Source organism: Falco biarmicus, chromosome 6, assembly GCF_023638135.1.
Source record: "Falco biarmicus isolate bFalBia1 chromosome 6, bFalBia1.pri, whole genome shotgun sequence".
In the NCBI taxonomy this organism is placed as follows: Eukaryota; Metazoa; Chordata; class Aves; order Falconiformes; family Falconidae; genus Falco; species Falco biarmicus.
Window position 1 is genome coordinate 67,705,722 of NC_079293.1, and position 16,793 is coordinate 67,722,514.

Sequence of the window (16,793 nt, forward strand, 5' to 3'; positions counted from 1 at the left end):
GAGTTAAATTCAATGCATGTCAGAAATTTTGGTGCATGTATTTAGGTATGCTAAAGAATTTTAGAATCAAATTATGTCTGATTTTTTTTCTTTCTTACAATTTTTAACTCTATTTTCTGTGGCTTTGTTTTTCTTTTCCACACTCTGCAGAATGGGTTGCTTGTGTGAGGTCCAACTTCCTGGTTTTGTGCTATCTGCATGACGTGAAGAATATCCTGCAACTTCATGACCTAGCTACTGGTGCACATCTCAAGACTTTCCCCCTCGAGGTTGGCAGTATTGTGGGATATAGTGGCCAAAAGAAGGACACCGAAATATTTTATCAGTTTACTTCCTTTTTATCTCCAGGTAAGTTTGGATTTTTTTTCTTCCTTCATTATTATTCCTTATGCTAAGAGCAGTGTCTATACTGTTTTCTGTTGTTTAGTAGTTATATAAAACTGCTTCCCCTCCTGTAGTAAGCACCAGTCAAATGCACCAAATGCACCAGTCCTGGATCCATGAAGCTTAAATAATATGGCTACTAATATTAGAGAGACCTGCATTGAGAAATTGCTCAAGACTGGCTTGTGCTTGACATGAAACTGTAGTATTCTCACAGTTCTTGCTTCATACAGCAAGGTACAAGTTTACAAATTCTGTTGAAGACAATTGTTAATGTATTGTGACTTTCATCACAATTTTGATGAACATTAATAAAAGTCACAAAAATTCTCTCTCTGACAGCTTTGTGATTCATTTATGCATAGCCTCATTAGAGCATCCTTACTGTCTGTTCTTGCAACACTTGATGTTTGTTGGATTGCTGTACAAATCGTTTGTACAATCCTGCAAAGCCAGAGCCTGTCCAAAGCGTTATGTAATACATGTGGCACACCAGGAAGGGAGTTTCTTTGCAATTGTCAAGCTAGTATATAAAATAAAATGTATTTTCTATTCTCTTCCCCTGCCCTTCCCCCCTGCCGTTCTCCCTGCCCCAAGCAATCAATAGCTAATGCAGGACAGAATTCAAATATGGAGAGGGGAGATATGCTCCAGACTCTTTGTCTTCTTCCAGGGTTTTGAGTGAACATGAATCAGATGATCAAAAATGTTCTTAAAGCATGTGACGTACATTTTTGCTGTTTCAGTTAGAGCACAGCCACATTGCAAAATGGCTATATAATAGTTTTGATAGGTTTGCTCGTTTTCCTAGAAAGGATTGTGTCAAATTTTCAAAATTATCTTTCAAGCTTAGCAGATCAGTGTGGTGAATTGCCTATTGTTATCTTACTGTTTACATAACCAGAAATAAGATATGTTTCCAGTTCCTCTTTTAAATAAACTTTCAAACAACATTCACATCATTGCAGCCATTGCATCTGGAGAGGAGTTTGAGGACACTCTTCATCCTAGCTTAATGGTTCAGCTAGTTCATTTGCTCACATCCCACCTTGTAGGCCAGTAGATGCACCATTCATCCCAGCTGAGCCAACAGAGTCTCTGCAGCTGCTAAACATATGGAGGGGAAGAGCCCAGAGATGTATTTTAGCTCGTGGGTTGCCAGCCAGCCAGCAATGGCTGCTCTCACTGCCTGCTGGTTGCTTAGGCAGGGTTTTTTGTCTCCTTTTAATTCATGTGCTCAGCATCTACAGAGGATTCCCCATGGCATAGCTCTGTTAACTGGGGCAGAGCAACCTGGAATCTAGAAGAAAGAAGAAGGGAAGACATGGAGGTAGACTGTATGGGAATAAGGAAAGGGTGAGGAAAGCAGTCCAGAGAGGTAAAGTTTAGGAACATGTGTGCATATTTTTTAATTTCCATGCCACCTCCATTTGCCCTATTAGTGGAATAACCAGACAAAAGATACAGGGCTGGTCCTTGATTAACATAGTTCTTCCTACTTAACTATCCAAAATCAATATAATTTGCACTTGCATTAAGTTGCACTATTTTTTTGTAATGAGAAACAAATTAACATAGTGGTGTTTAACACCTAACAAAAGTATTGGTAAACTTACATATGAAATAGTGAATAAAGCAGCTTAAACCAAGACATCATAAAAATATTTTTTGCTATTCCCTGAAAATATGGTTATCCCTACTGTCCAGTCCAGTAAGCACTTACTTGAGCACTCTAGTGTGTTGCATTTATTTAGCACCCAGCAAAAAAGTGCAGGCTCTGACATTACTATGTTTTTGGATATTAACTGCCATGCAGCTAAAAATATAACAAAACAGGAGATGCCGTACCAGGGCTGGAATTGCATATTACTGTAATACGAGGTTGATTGACTCCTGAAATGCAGCCTGTGACTGTGCTTATACTTCATCATGTGGCTTCCTAATATGCAGCTATTCTGCCTGCTCTCTGTGTAATGTTTGCTAATACATTATCTAGCTTGGGCAGCTGTATATATGTCAAATGACTGCTCTGCCTATTACTGCCTGGTGTGCTTTCCTTTGTGCTTTCGCATCACTTTCTGGATCCTAATCTTTAAGGGAAATGGTGCTTTAATGCTTGTTTGTACCTGTCACCCTGCATTAGGCTTGCTAGTCACTTTGTGACAAATGAAGAAAAAAAAAAAATCCCAGCAGATTAGAGTAGTTCTACTTTTATTCCCCTATTAATGCACCATTATGGAAAGAGGCTTTATCAGTTATTAGAAGTGTTGATGTTCATCTGTGTTCCTTTGCCAAGCTGTATCTTTTTGATTTTCTACAGTCTATAAAAGTGATTTAATGAGGCAATTCCCTTCTATGAGATACGGTTCCTCATTATCTCATGTCTCAATATAAGTTTTTATGTCTATAACCTCTGCAATAATTACTTCTGGCCTCCTGGAAGTGTCTAAAATATACTTCAGTCAAGTCCTGTCCACCTTGATTAGTTTTATTACATTGAGGATCCCTGTAGAGGGCTTGTTGCCTTAACTTTTAGCGTTCTTTTCCCTAATATACATTTAAAATCTTATAGAGACCAGCTTGTAAAGCAGAAAATCAAAGAGTAATTAACCCGGAGGTTAGTTTTATGTATCATATGTATCTGTAGTGTATTCATGAATGTTAGGATTTACTAACTAGTGTGCAAACATGAGAGTCATGCTGTATGACAGGTGCTCAAATGTTATTAGGATTGAATGACAGGAAATATGATTTATAGTCTAAAGGCAAACTTCTTCTTGGCTAATTACACATCTGTGTAGTGTCCAGGTTGCTGCAGTCTCTGGTATTCTGCCTCTGCTCCAACCTTAGAGTTTTATCATGCTTATAGACAAACTTTTCTCATGTGCACAGTCCTTTGGAAATCATAGGTGCAACTCAAGCAGTTGAATTTGCCTTGAAACCTGCAGGATCAGGATGTAAAATAAATTATGAGTCCAAATTCTGTTCAGTTCACATAGGTAACCTCTGCTACTCTGCCATAATTTCAAGTGGTTGCTCAGCTCTTTCCCTTATTTGGGGGTCTGTTTGAATTGTAATTTCAAAGTATTTTATCATAAAGAGAAAAATGTTGACCTGAGTAAAATGCTTGATATATTAATTTTCAGACTGGTAGCTCTAGAAGAGATGTTTTTAAAATGACTTTATACTTCTTTCTTCCAACATTATAATTCTCAGTAAGTGCTGTGTAACTTTATGAAAACAATTCTTTTTTTCCATTTTATTTCACCCACTTTGGATACTTGGCTGTGTATGGGCAGTGAGAATTATTCTTTTTGTACAGAAAGCCTTTACACCCTACCTAGATGAAGTGCATCTATGTATGTGTTGAATTATATATTAACTGTAAGAATGTGTCTGGAGCTACTGTTTTTCATCCTGCTGAGTTACCTTTGCCATTCATTACTCCATGACAGTGGCAAAACTGGTATCCTTTTAATGATGGACATACACAAAGCTCACAATCTTGCATTCTGTTTTAGGTATTATATATCACTGTGATCTGACCAAAGAGGAACTGGAGCCAAGAGTTTTCCGGGAGGTGACTGTGAAAGGATTTGATCCTTCAGTTTACCAGACAGTTCAGGTAATAAACGTGAATCCTGTTGTCTTGCTGTCATCACTTATGCAAGAGTTTAACAAAATTCCACTTGGCTAAGGGTGAGAGTGCTTTGATTAACTCCTGGGTTGCAGGTCTGTGTGTGCTCTGAAGGAATTCCACCAAGTCTTGTTAGAGATTGGAAGATGCCACTGCAAGTAACGAGGCCAGACTCAATATTCAGTTGTGTTACGTTATGAGGCAATATTAATTTTTTCCAATGTTACAGTGTCCTTTGATACTTGTTTTTAACATCAAGCTGCTGCTTTTCTATGTTTATGTATTTCTACCACCAGGACAAGTTGGCATGGTTTCCGTAGGAAAGTGTGTGATAGGGCAAGGCTTAAGAGGCAGTGGAGAAATAGAGGAAACTTGGAATAACCACTTACCTTCCCAGGACCTCCACAGTATTCCGGGGCCCGCTGTGGGAAGCGGCAACAATAGATAAAACACTTCTGTCCCCACCACTCTTGTATAAAAATACTGAAGAATCTGCCACAAGTTCATACTGTGGATCTTTATTAAGACCTCAAGAGGAAACTGGGAGGAAAGAAGTAAATGTGTTGATTCATTTGTAGCTGGCATCAAATGTGAAAGCTGTAGAATTGTGAAAGGTCTTAACCATGTTTATTTGGAAGGAAAGCAGGAAAATATCTAGTGATGTGAGCAGAAAAATTATGTTCGTTCATGCTGTATAAGAATATTCCTTCTGTCCACCTTTCCAAGAAGTACCATATTAGATTGCGTTGATCAATGCAGTTACACATGGAGCAACTTACTTCGATTTTTGTAAGAGCAGGATTAGGTCCTTTGCTTGCAGTGCTGGAACAACTAGAACGAGGAGCACATGATAAAAGCAATTTAAAATACATGCATATGTATAATTAACATTTCTAATGTAAAACCCCATGAAGCAATTGTTGTACAGGTCTAACAGCTTTTAGTATTGGATGTTTAAACCATTTGGGGCAGGGAACCTTCCATTCTATTTGTACACTACCCAGTACCATAGGATCTAGGTCCATGGGATATTGCTTCAGTACTTTATAAACAGTAGGTTAGCACTGCGTGGATACTCTTAGCAGCTTCCCAGGGTTCTTAATGATTCATTCGGACTCCATGAATAAAGAATTGAAAGACAAACATATTTATCTTGTGTAGCATGGTTTCATGAAAAACAGGTGTGGTCAGATATTCCTGCTGCCTCTTGGGAGGGCAAGATTGCACAGATGGTTTATAAAGCCATCAAAGGCTCAAATTTCCTAAGAGGCTTTATGCCTTGATAAAACAAATGCCCCTGAGTTTAAAAGTTTGCACAAGTGCAGTGCATGACATTACAGACATGGATGATCTACAGACTGGTTCAATGAGACATAAACATGGAAAGAAATGAGTGAGGTCTCTCCTAGCAAGGTTTAATCCACTCAGTAAATTCCTCAGGAATCTGGAGAATAAAATCTTTGCTGATAAAGTATTTGGAGTCAACAAAGACTGGCAGATAACAAAGAAAGGATAGGAGGTTACTGGTTTATAATGATGTGAACTGCTTGTTAAATGGTCCCATTACGGCAATCTGCATTTCAGTATAGCCAAGTGAAGGTAAGACATGTGGGAACCAGGGAGGAATTTATCCCACTTCAAAATCTGAAATCAGGTGGGTTGTGTCAGGTTGTGTCTCCCAGAACTCCCTTTGCAGTCCCTGGAAGGCTATACACTGCATCTGCAGTAACAAGCAGTGTGGCTTAATAATCATAGGAGTGTAATGGCTTGTGCTGAGGATCCAGTGTCTGTTCTGAGAGCTTTACTTTGAACTAGCTGTAGTGCTGTCCTGTCCTGTAGACTGAATTTCTATTATTGAAGTACTTTTGATGTGCTCCTGCAGTGTATCTGCTACACGAGTTTCATCCAGAAGGAATCCAGTCTGCAAGCATTGAGACCTCTGCTGTGGGAAGTGAAGGTGGTGAGGACACTTGCTTTAGAACTAAAATGCTATTGTAGGTGCACCAAAGGCTTAGACAGGTATTTCAGTTTAGTAGCATGGAGACTCCTTTGGAGGTGCCTGTTTCTTACACTTAAGTGAAGCCGTGTCAGAATTATCATAAAATTATAGAATGATTTGAGTAGGGACAATAAAGGTCATCTAGTTCCAACCTTCCTGCCACGAGCAAGGACACCTGCCACTAGACCAGGTTGCTCAAAGCCCCATCCAGCCTGGCCTTGAATAGTGTCACGGATGGGGCATCCACAGCTTCTCTAGGCAACCTGTTCTGTCCCTCACCACCCTCACAGTAAAGAATTTCTTCCTAATACCTAATCTAAATCTATCCTCTTTCAGTTTAAAGCCATTCCTCCTTGTCCTTTCACTACATGCCCTTGTAAAAAGTCCCTCTCCAGCTTTCTTCTAGGTCCCCTTTAGGTACTGAAAGGCTGCTATAAGGTCTCTCTGGAGCCGTCTCTTCTCCAGGCTGAACAAGCCCAACTTTCTCAGGCTGTCTTCTCAGGAGAGGTGCTCCAGCCCTCTGATCATCTTTGTGGCCTGCCTCTGGACTTGTTCCAACAAGTCCATGTCCTTTTTAAGTTGGGGACTCCAGAGCTGAACATGGTACTCCAGGTGGGATCTCATGAGAGTGGAGTAGAGGGGAAGAATAACCTCCCTTGACCTGCTGGTCACGCTTCTTTTGATGCAGCCCAGGATTTAGGCTGCAAGTGTACATTACCAGGCCATGCAGAGCTTCCCAACCACCAGCACCCCCAGTCCTTCTCATCAGGGATGTTCTCAGTCCATTCTCTGTCCGGTCTGTATTAGATACTGGGGGTTGCTCCGACCCATGTGCAGGACCTTGCACTTGGCCTTCATGAGTTTCACTTGGGCCCACCTCTCAAGTCTGTCAAGGTCCCTCTGGATGGCATCCCTTCCCTCCAGTGTGTTGGCTGCACTGCACAGCTTGGTGTCATTGGCAAACTTGCTGAGGGTGTACTCAATCCCACTGTCCATGTTGCCAACAAAGATGTTGAACAGCCCCGGTCTCAGTACTGACCCCTGAGGTACTCCATTCATCACCAGTCTCCACTTGGACGTTGAGCCATTGATCACAACTCTTTGAGTGTGACCATCCAGCCAATTCCTTATCCACTGAGTTGTCCACCTGTCAAATCCATGTCTCCAGTTTAGAGACAAGGATGCTGTGTGGGACGCTGTCAAAAGCTTTGCACAATTAGCTAAGTTTAAGGCTTATAAAGTTGAAGAGAAATTACTCCCATTGACTTAATAACAAGTATTGTGACTAAAAAGATTATGCAAAATATACACTTTTAAGTTGTATATGATCTTTCCGCTAAACACAGCTTTTGTAAGCCCCTGATAAAATACTGTGCCCTGGTCAGGACTTTAAGAAAGATACAGAACTTCTAGATAGAATTCGTAAAAATTTGTTGAAATCATAGAATCATTTCAGTTGGAAAAGACCTTTAAGATTATCGAGTCCAACCATAAACCCAGCACTGCCAAGTCCACCGCTAAACTATGTTCCTAAGCACCACATCTACGCGCCTTTTAAATACCTTCAGGGATGGTGACTCACCCAAAATAATTGGGGATCTAGAAAAACAGTCATTATATTGTGATGCTTAGTGTATTTAACACCTGCAATTTATAAAAGAAATATAGAAGGGTGGAGGCATTATTTTATATGTAGGATATTGCATCTGTAGAGTAAGAAGAAGAGTGGAATAGAGGATTTTTCATACTGTAGACAAAGGTATAACAAGATCTGATGCCTAAAGTGGAACTTAAATAAGCTTAGCCTGGAAAAAGGTGAAATGACCTAGGAGATAAAAGTTAAGCAACACTATAACAGTAACAGCATGGCTTGGAGTCTTTGAAAGGAGATTAGGTATTTTTCTTTATCTCTTTATTTTTACTTTTGCCTCCAGCACATACACAGGGCATATTCTGTAAAAGCATAAAGACAGTAGTGTGTGTGCATGAGGTGGTTGTAAACAGTCCCATCTGTTTGTCTCTGCATCTCCAGAGAGAAGTAAGAGTGTTGTAGATGACAGTTTGCTAGAAACATTCACATGGAGGATACATTTTTACTGCTTCACTCAAATTCATTAAGGGACTTCCACAAAGTAACTTCAGAGCATAGTGAGCTGAAAAAGAGAAAGAAAACAGCATTCTCTTTAGGAAACAGCTTGGTACAATTATAATACTGCCATCAACCTCAGACGCATAATAATGGAACGCAAATACCCATGTAATTAAAAAGGGTTTAGAAGGGGTTGCCATAAATTAGAAGTAATGTATTTTTCTAGTAAATCAAATTTTATTAAATGAATGTCTGGAAAAACAAAATCTAATTTTACATTTAAATCAATTACATGCTAAATTAAGGTAAAATAGGATAGTAATACAAATAATTTTGAGGAGGAAGCATGCTGTTGCTATGCCTTTGGAATCCTTCACTTTGTACATCACTGGCAGAGCTTCACCACTAGGCTGTAACGGGGTGGAAGTCAGTATTCCTGTTTCTGGTTTTCTCCTTACTCCGGCTCAGTACCAGCTCTAGGGAAATGCAACCTGTGTAGTTGCACTGGGATCAGTGCTTGTAAAGAGCACTCTTTGCTCACCACTCATCATCCAGTTTTGCCTTTTCTCAACAAATGATCTCGGCATGGCAGCATCTTGAAAATTAGTTTCCCATATCATTCAGATTGATGGAGAAATCTCAGCTGAGCTGTGAAAGAGGCTTTTTGTCAGAGCCAGAGCTGGGACTGCCTGGTCGCCTTTGTAGTAACTCAGCCTGCCAGCGCTACACACTCCTGCCAGACTTTAGTCCTCGTTTTCATCTGTGGGGTCCCACTTGGACCCTTGATGATGCTTCTGCTTGGAGGAGGAAAAGGGAGATGGGAGCTTATCAAAGCAGTTTATAAATGGCTGTCAACTAGATTAAAGTCTTGCATAGCCACTGCAAAACTCGGCAGCATTGCAGGGCATTGTGAAAGAAATTCAAAATTAAGAATGCAAGAAATATACTGAGAATAGGCAAAGATTGCTGATTACAGGAGAATAAAAAACACTAAGGGATTTATTTCATCATTTTAATTTCCATCAGAATTACTAAGCAGTAAAGAAAAATATTGCCGGCCCTGTCCTGATCTGTGTCCTTAATGAAAGGCAGGTCTCCTGCCAAGGTTTTTCCTTTATTCTCATATACCTGAAGAAATACCTATTTAGACTAGCAATTTTCCTAGCTTTGTCTGCACAGCATATATGAAACTTTAATGTGTTGTTGTTCTTTAGCAGTCTTTGAACATAACTGAGTTAAGAAGATTTGAACGGGAAGTGTAAGGTGCCATGTATCTGAAACCTGAATAAATGGCAATTGGAAAATGCCACAGCGCCTATGTTTTGCTCTTTTGGATCCACTTTACAGGACTTTGTAGATGCTGTGCAGTGCAAGTGTGAACCAGTGATAAAGTTTACTACACTAAGTAAATTTATGGTAGAGCAGCTGCTTTGTAGTACCTGAGGTTAAGTTCTTACCCTTCAGCAGCCCAAAGCAAGAACAAATTAGCCAATTTACCGAAGGGAGAGCTGTCTCAATGTACCTGACATTTACACCAGGGTAAGAGCATGTCTGTAGGTTGTTGGCTCAGTGTGACACCCTGCAAGTACGTAGTCTAACATCCTGTGCATTAACTTGTGCGAATGCCCTTACCTTGAAAGACCGTGACCTTCATGAAGAAGTCAGACTGTTTAAAATGCTTGCCACACATCAAAAATTTATCCTGGCTACTTTTGTTAAATGATATATTAAGTTGTGTTAATAATTTTTCCTCTGCCAAACGCTTCTTGAAATTTGTCTTTGCTTCCCTGCTCACTTCCATCCATCACAATGACAGACTTTTTTCAGGAAATAGCCTGGTGTGGGTTTTACAGGAGGAAAAAACGCTTTTGCAGGAACTTACAAATGGCACTTGCTGTAAGCTGTTTATTGCATCAATAGCTCCACTGTTGCTTTAAATAAAAAGCCTTTATTTTATCTTTACAAAGTTGCCAACTAAGTTCTTACATGCCTCTCCATATTAACACCTAACAGTGACACCTAATCATGGATAAACAGTCTTCTGGCCTGGCTCACAACTCACCTACTTTTTAGCCTGATACGCAGCCTTGTAAGTGTTGAAGTTACAACATTAAAAATATTGTTGGACTCCTTTTGCCATTCTTCAAATATCTTCTGGTAGTGTCCTTGAAATAGTTTGAGATGAACCAAAACAGATGTTGCTATTGACAGATGCACTTTGGATTAGCTCTTGCAGAAGGGTAAAATTCATAACACAACTTAGTTTCACAACTTAGTTTGATTTAAAAGCAGATGTTTTTTAGATACTGCTGCACAGATAAAAGAACAAGAAGTCTTAAAAAGGATATTTCTTTTCTTGCGGCTGGAATTAATTTCCTCTTTTGCAGAGATTTGGTTTTATAGGTGAAGTGATTTTCATGAGAGGTTTATCAGGGTTTTTGTTCAGTCGTTCACCCCATCTTTAAGCCCTTACAGGACTGATTTCAAGTTATTAGTCATTGATAGGGAAAATTTGTCTACAGTCATTCTAATTCCTAGTGGAACTTTACACTGTGCAGTTTGGCACAGTGGTTAATCTCTGTTTCAGGAAAATACACTGAGAGAAGATGAGTCAGGCTTGAGGTTGATTGGCAATGGTGTGGGAGAAACTTGTGCACAGCACCTGCCCACACTATTCCTGGATCTCGCCGTTGCTGGTTGTGTCATTCCATGAGCATTAGATCCCCTCATTAAAATAAAAAAAATAACAGAGGGCAGCAGAGGAAAGCAGTGTCCTGTGAAAGCTGTAGTAAGCGAGACCTGCTTAGCAATGCAAGAGCTGATAATCATCATTGATTTTTCAGTGTAGTTATAGAAATGGTCTTAATGTTGTTTCTTTCCCTTTTCTATGTACATATGAATAGATTATCTGAGTTTAGAGAGATTCAGTAGCTTTGAATCTATCTCTGTTGAGAAAAAGCACTCGGAGAAGAAAGGCATGTACTTTTTACATTGATTCTGAGCAGAGACAAAGAGCTCTCAACTTTTCTTCAAGGAAGTTTTTTTGGCATCATTTTCTTCCTTCTCTTGAGAATCCAGCACAGCCAAAGGGGGATTGATTTTTGAGGAGCTGGACTTTCTTGCTTCTAATAGTATTTGGGGTTTGAATCCTGCCTCCGTCTCACAGGATGGAAGGGTAGAATTAATACATGGAGGAAACAAGCTGCTTGTTGTTTGTTTCTATTTTATTCCTTTTATTTCCTTGTGGTTCCATATTGTGGTAAGGAAGAAGAAATGTTGGGGGGAGGAGGAAATGTGAACAAATGCACCAGTTTTAGTGCTTGCCATAGCATGGCAGACACCTGCCCTTGCAGGGGGAAAATAAGCTTTGGGCTGCCTCCATTAGAGCTCCTGAAGTTTTCAGCTGTGATCTCTGCCAGTGTTTTGGCAATGGCTGTGATTTTGGCACCAAGACAAGAGTCTTGTTCTGGAGGACATATGACAAAAACAAAATCATAGTGACAATCGTGGCAGCATTGGCTGTTTGCCTATGTGAATTTAGCATCATACACCCTTGGCATGTGGTTGTTACAAAACACCACTTTAATCTGCCATTACCTCTTCTAATTGCAGGTCGATGAAGAAACACTAACTGAAAATGTAGTTCTCTAGTTTTAAGGCCACGTATTTCTTGAAAACCAAGAGACTGCGTATTAAATGTGTTACATGTTTGCAGCCACAGTACACTCCATTTTAAGGCTAGAAATTGTCAGTATGAAGGACTTTATTTCTAAAAAAATATCAAGTAAAAATTTCCTGTAATGGCCTTAACATGTTCTTGAACTTTGAAATTCTTATGCCTGAGCAGAGGAGTAGCAGTTGGCTCTACACCCATTATATTTAAGCAGTCCCACCCATGCACTTCAGGTAATTCACATGAGTAATTCTCACAGATCATGATATTCCTTAAGTGTCTGGAGTGAGAACCAGATCTCTCTATTCCAAGTAAGAGGATAAAATGATAGGGCCTTGCATAGATTTTTTTTTTACCGATACAGTTAAAATCCTGTTTTAAGGTTAAAATGGCTGGAGTTGCTTTATCCCCATCTTACATACCACATGGTATTGCTGCACAGTTTAGGGTGTTGGGAGCCTTTGTTCAGCAGAATATAAAACAATGGAAATGTGGTTTGGTATGGAGGAGTACAGAACTCCTCTTAGGAAGAATTAGCACAATACCAGACCACACAGCGTGAAGGATAATACTAAAATACCAGTCTCTGTGTTCATTTGGATTGTCATACAGGCTTTGTGATTCACTAGTTCCAAGCTTTTAGTGTTAGATTGTTTGGTTTTCTGCTAAGTGTGCAGGGAATTGAAGACGTTCTTAAAATGTTGCAGTCTATAGAACCTTCATGCTCGACATTATTAAAATGTTCATTTGTTTTAAGCCTACAAGAGAAGTGATTGCTTAATAGCATAAAACTCATTGTGAAATATTATTCTTATGCCTTACCCAGTAGAACTTCTGTTTGAATTCACAGGGGTTTGTTTTCTGCTTTTCTAGTGAATGGACATGTTAGTTGGCATACTTGGTCCTAAGCTACATTTCATGCTTCATTTCTTTCTCAGAATTCCTTAAAACTCAAGGTGAAATAACATGGATTAAAACAGTTGTAACCATTGAATATAGTGTAGAGAATCCCTTTTTACACACAGGAGTTTTAAACGAGAGCTTAAGCAATTGTAATGGAGCTTAAAGGATTGCTTTACAGGCTCCCGTGTATTAAATGATTGCATTGTTAATTGTGAATAAAAAATAGTTTTGATTTTTACAACAAATGGCAAAATACATTTTGCCATCAGGAAGAAGATTTTAAAAATCCTTCACTCAGACACCTTAAATGAACATGTGTATTTAAGCCTTTAGGAATCTTAATAGGTAGGTTGTTTGCTGATATAGAGAGATTAAAATGTGAATGTTGTTGCAGTGAAAATGCTTGTTTCTTGTCCTATTTCTAAACAAATCACTGAAGATTTCTTCCATTCTCTTTTTTTCTCCAACTTTCATATTCACTCTTTTGACTGATCTCACCTCCAGTAATTAACCATGAACATATTATTATTTTAATTAGCTCCCTTACAAGATAAATAAGAATTCTATGTAATGATTCTCAGTGGGAATCTTCTTTCAACTTTTCTCCTCCCTTTTGTATAAACACATGAATGTTATTTCTCAAAGGTAGTGAATATTAGTAGCTTTGTTCTACAGGAACAGAAGCATTCAGAATTAAATTTGTCCGTGGTTGCACATTGATGAGTTGTTGCACTGGGGGTATATTTTGATGGTTTGCTATTCTAATGGTAGTGCTTTGCTACTTCTCTTTTGCTGTTCCTCAGAGCTGAGTCTTCAGATGTGGTTTGAAAACTTAGTCAAGCCAGTTATTAAAGTCTTACACAAATAGCAGTTCACAGAACTTGAGTATCAATGAAAAGCTCCCACTCTTGGTATCTCTAATAGCATTAAATGCAGACAAAACACTGTCTTTTGATCAGTATAGTGTTTGTGTGTCTTGTATAGTGCAGACTGAATGGCCAATTCCATCAGTGGTACAGGATCAAAAACACAGGATGCTTCTATGAAAAAACTGATCTGAAGCTCCTTTATGGCTTTTTAATTCTTGCTTAGACCAATCAGCCAAAAAAATGGAAAATTTCAGCATACTAAGGACTGCACGTCTAGTCCTCTACTGAAAGAAAGAAGCAGTAGCTGCCACTTTTCTCTGTCCCTTTTTTGAGGCTAAATGTCAAATTTTGGTGTGCCAGCATTGTTCAGAACGAGAGCACTCCTCTGCAAGTGTGGGAATTTTTCTATCCATCTGCCCACCCATTACTTTGCCTCATGGAGCCTACCCAGAAGAGTGTTAAATTAGATGATAATGCTGCATTGAGGACAGATCACTCTGGGACTACAACCACTGGTTTTATTCATGCAGCTGGCAAAAGATCATTATGTGATTGCAGTTTCAGGCATCACTGATGTGGGACAGCATTCGAGCCATTGATCTGGCAGGGAAGCACACTGAGTTCCTTTACCAGGCCACCAAAATAACCAGACTTCCCTGGTTGTCTTTTTGAGTACTGTGCTAGCAGTATAATGTGCTAGCATGTAAGTCTGTTGAATAGTTATTAGGTTTCCAAAGAAGGTGGTTTACATTTAGTAAGAGTTTTATATGCAGGTATGTATCTGTTTCTGCCACAGGATGGTTTTTAAATTCAAGCAAAATTGCAGAACAATAGTAATTATAATTGCTTACTTGTTATTGAAGCCCATACTACGCGAGAATAAAGTATTGTGCACCCAGTTGACAGGTGTTTGTTTACACATCTGTAATGTATATATGGGCAAGTTTTAAAAGATTTTGGATTTGACGTTAATATTTAAATATTTCAACCATTTTCTGAAATTTAATACAGATTTTCAGTGCAAATGGTAGTTTTTTGAATGCATCTCTTGTCTCACCAGCTGTTCATGTAGATTATGATCTTGAAGGTCTTTTCCAACCTAAATGATGCTATGGTTTTAGTATGTATGTGTAAACTCCCTGGTGGCCTTCACAAACAATGATAGTTTTGTGAAAGGTAAAAGGTAGCCAGAAGGGAGGCACTTGTTCTCTTTCAGAGTCTTTGTCTTCTCCACTTCTGCTTTTGAAACCTCTCTTCTTGAAATCATATAAAATGTGGATAAAAACAATCTCATAAACTCACCTAATCCATTGCAGTCCAAGAGGTAGGGTACTGGCTTTTTCTGCAAGAAGAGAGGAACCAGCTGCTACTGCCCAGCAGGTGGTTGCAGCTGTGAACAGAAAAACCTGTAGCAGAGCTGCTGTAATAACCCAGGGACAGAAAAACCAGGAAAGGGAATAAACGACAGGACCTGAATGGGGTTGGAGGTGGTGCCAACTTGTGCACCTACCCATGTCCCAGAGCTGGCCATGCACCATTTCTGGCTTGTGCTTAAAAGCCTTCAGTCTCCCTAGGCAATCTGTCCCAGCATCTCACTGTATTTACAGTTAAAAAGCTTTTGCGGGGAGCAGGGTGTCTGCCACAAGGTCTCACCTAAATTCCCTTGCTGCGGTTGAAATGCATTGCTTTGTGTCCTTCTCATACATGCAGGACAGGTAATTCTTTTCTACTTACAGCGAACTTTGGCATGTTTAGAGACTCTCACTATGCGTGCCTGCAATTTTTTTTTCCTTTAGACTAAGAATAAACCAAGCAAAAACCTTCCCTCTGTTCAGTTTTTCTAGCAGGTTGTGTTTTCTGGGCCTCCTATCACTCTTCTTTCTCTCCCTGGAATCTCTTTAGATTCTCAGCATATGGTGTGCAGTGGTTTAAACTGAATACAGCACTCTAGCTGAGGCTTTGCAAATGTTGAATACAGCAGAAAGGGTTGCTGTTGAGGATGAGTGATTTAGGGTCACTGAAAGGATCACCATCAAAGGTATCAGCAAAAGTAGTTTTAATGTGAATTTGTGGAAGTGTGACTTAACAAAGTTCAATGGCAAGGGACAAGGTTCACTCTGCGACTTACTACATGGATGAAACAAGAAGGAAGATCGAGCTGGAATGATCTACACAGAGACTGGAGGTACAAAAGGGTAAGGGAGATCCTCACAACACTCAGAGAGTGCTTGCTTCCTAAACTCCTGATGGAGCTGAACTGCGGCTTGGTCCAACCTTAGTCTCAGACCTGAACAACAGTTTATATCTAAAGGAATTAACTACATGGATTCCATAAGTATTAATTTAGCATGCTATCAGTCACTTACCAAGGATCTGTTGCAAATAAGGAGTTTCTCCATCTTGGGTAAGGAAGGATCTCTTGGTCTCAGGTAAGGAATCTCAAGCCTTGAGAGGCGTCCCGATCAAGGGGAGAGCCACTGGTGTGTGGTCCAGTCGCAATTTAGAGAAAGTTCAAATTGGACTCATCCAAAGATCTGTTGTTGTGAAAAAGTTGTCTCTGCTTCAAGGAGCAACCTCAAGGGGCATCGCAGTCTCCATTTATACCATCACCACCATGCTGCCTGCCTAGCAGGGGAAGCTCAATGAAGGCTCACTTAGGCTGTCATATTTACGGGATAAAGTGGTTGGCTTGTAGTCAGATTGCATACAATGGGAAGGTATGCATGAGAATCCTCGTACCCACAACTTTCTTTGTTCCTTGATAAATGAGTCTTGGAAAAAACACCCGCTATTCATGTGTAAGTCACATGAACGGTGTCCAAACCCATATGTATTGATGCTTAGTGGGTCACTCTGCTGCTTTGTGGGTTTCTTGGAGTTTTTGGCCCAGCTACAGCTCAAGCCTTTACCTCCTTTGGAGTTTGTACCACACTACTGCTAGTTTGGTTAAGGAGGTCGAGTGCATCCATCACAGTTACTTCATGTGTCTTGCAGATGAGACTTTGGCCTGCGTGTCCCAGTATAGGGTTTGCCTTTTCCCCTGACAACTCATTGTTTGTTCAAGTTCAATTTGGCATGTACTATAACTCCAAGATACTTCTCTGAATTATTTTTTTGGTCAGTTGTTCCCCATCCTGTATGTGATTGCACTTGTCAGAGTATAGTATGTTGCATTTCTGGCCTTACTGGATTGAATTTTACGTTTTTCAGGTAGTTTTGCCTTCTGTTTGTTACTCCTT

At 39.7% G+C, this 16,793-nt stretch overlaps 1 protein-coding gene across 1 annotated transcript in view; it reads left to right on the forward strand.

The window, feature by feature from the left end:
• The window catches only part of PREP (prolyl endopeptidase), a 113,559-nt gene that overhangs the window by 64,801 nt on the left and 31,965 nt on the right, over positions 1-16,793 (forward strand). The window contains exons 9-10 of the mRNA XM_056343244.1: positions 151-348; positions 3,906-4,009. Of these exons, the coding sequence (XP_056199219.1) occupies positions 151-348; positions 3,906-4,009 (302 nt within the window). The remainder of the gene's footprint in view (positions 1-150; positions 349-3,905; positions 4,010-16,793) is intronic.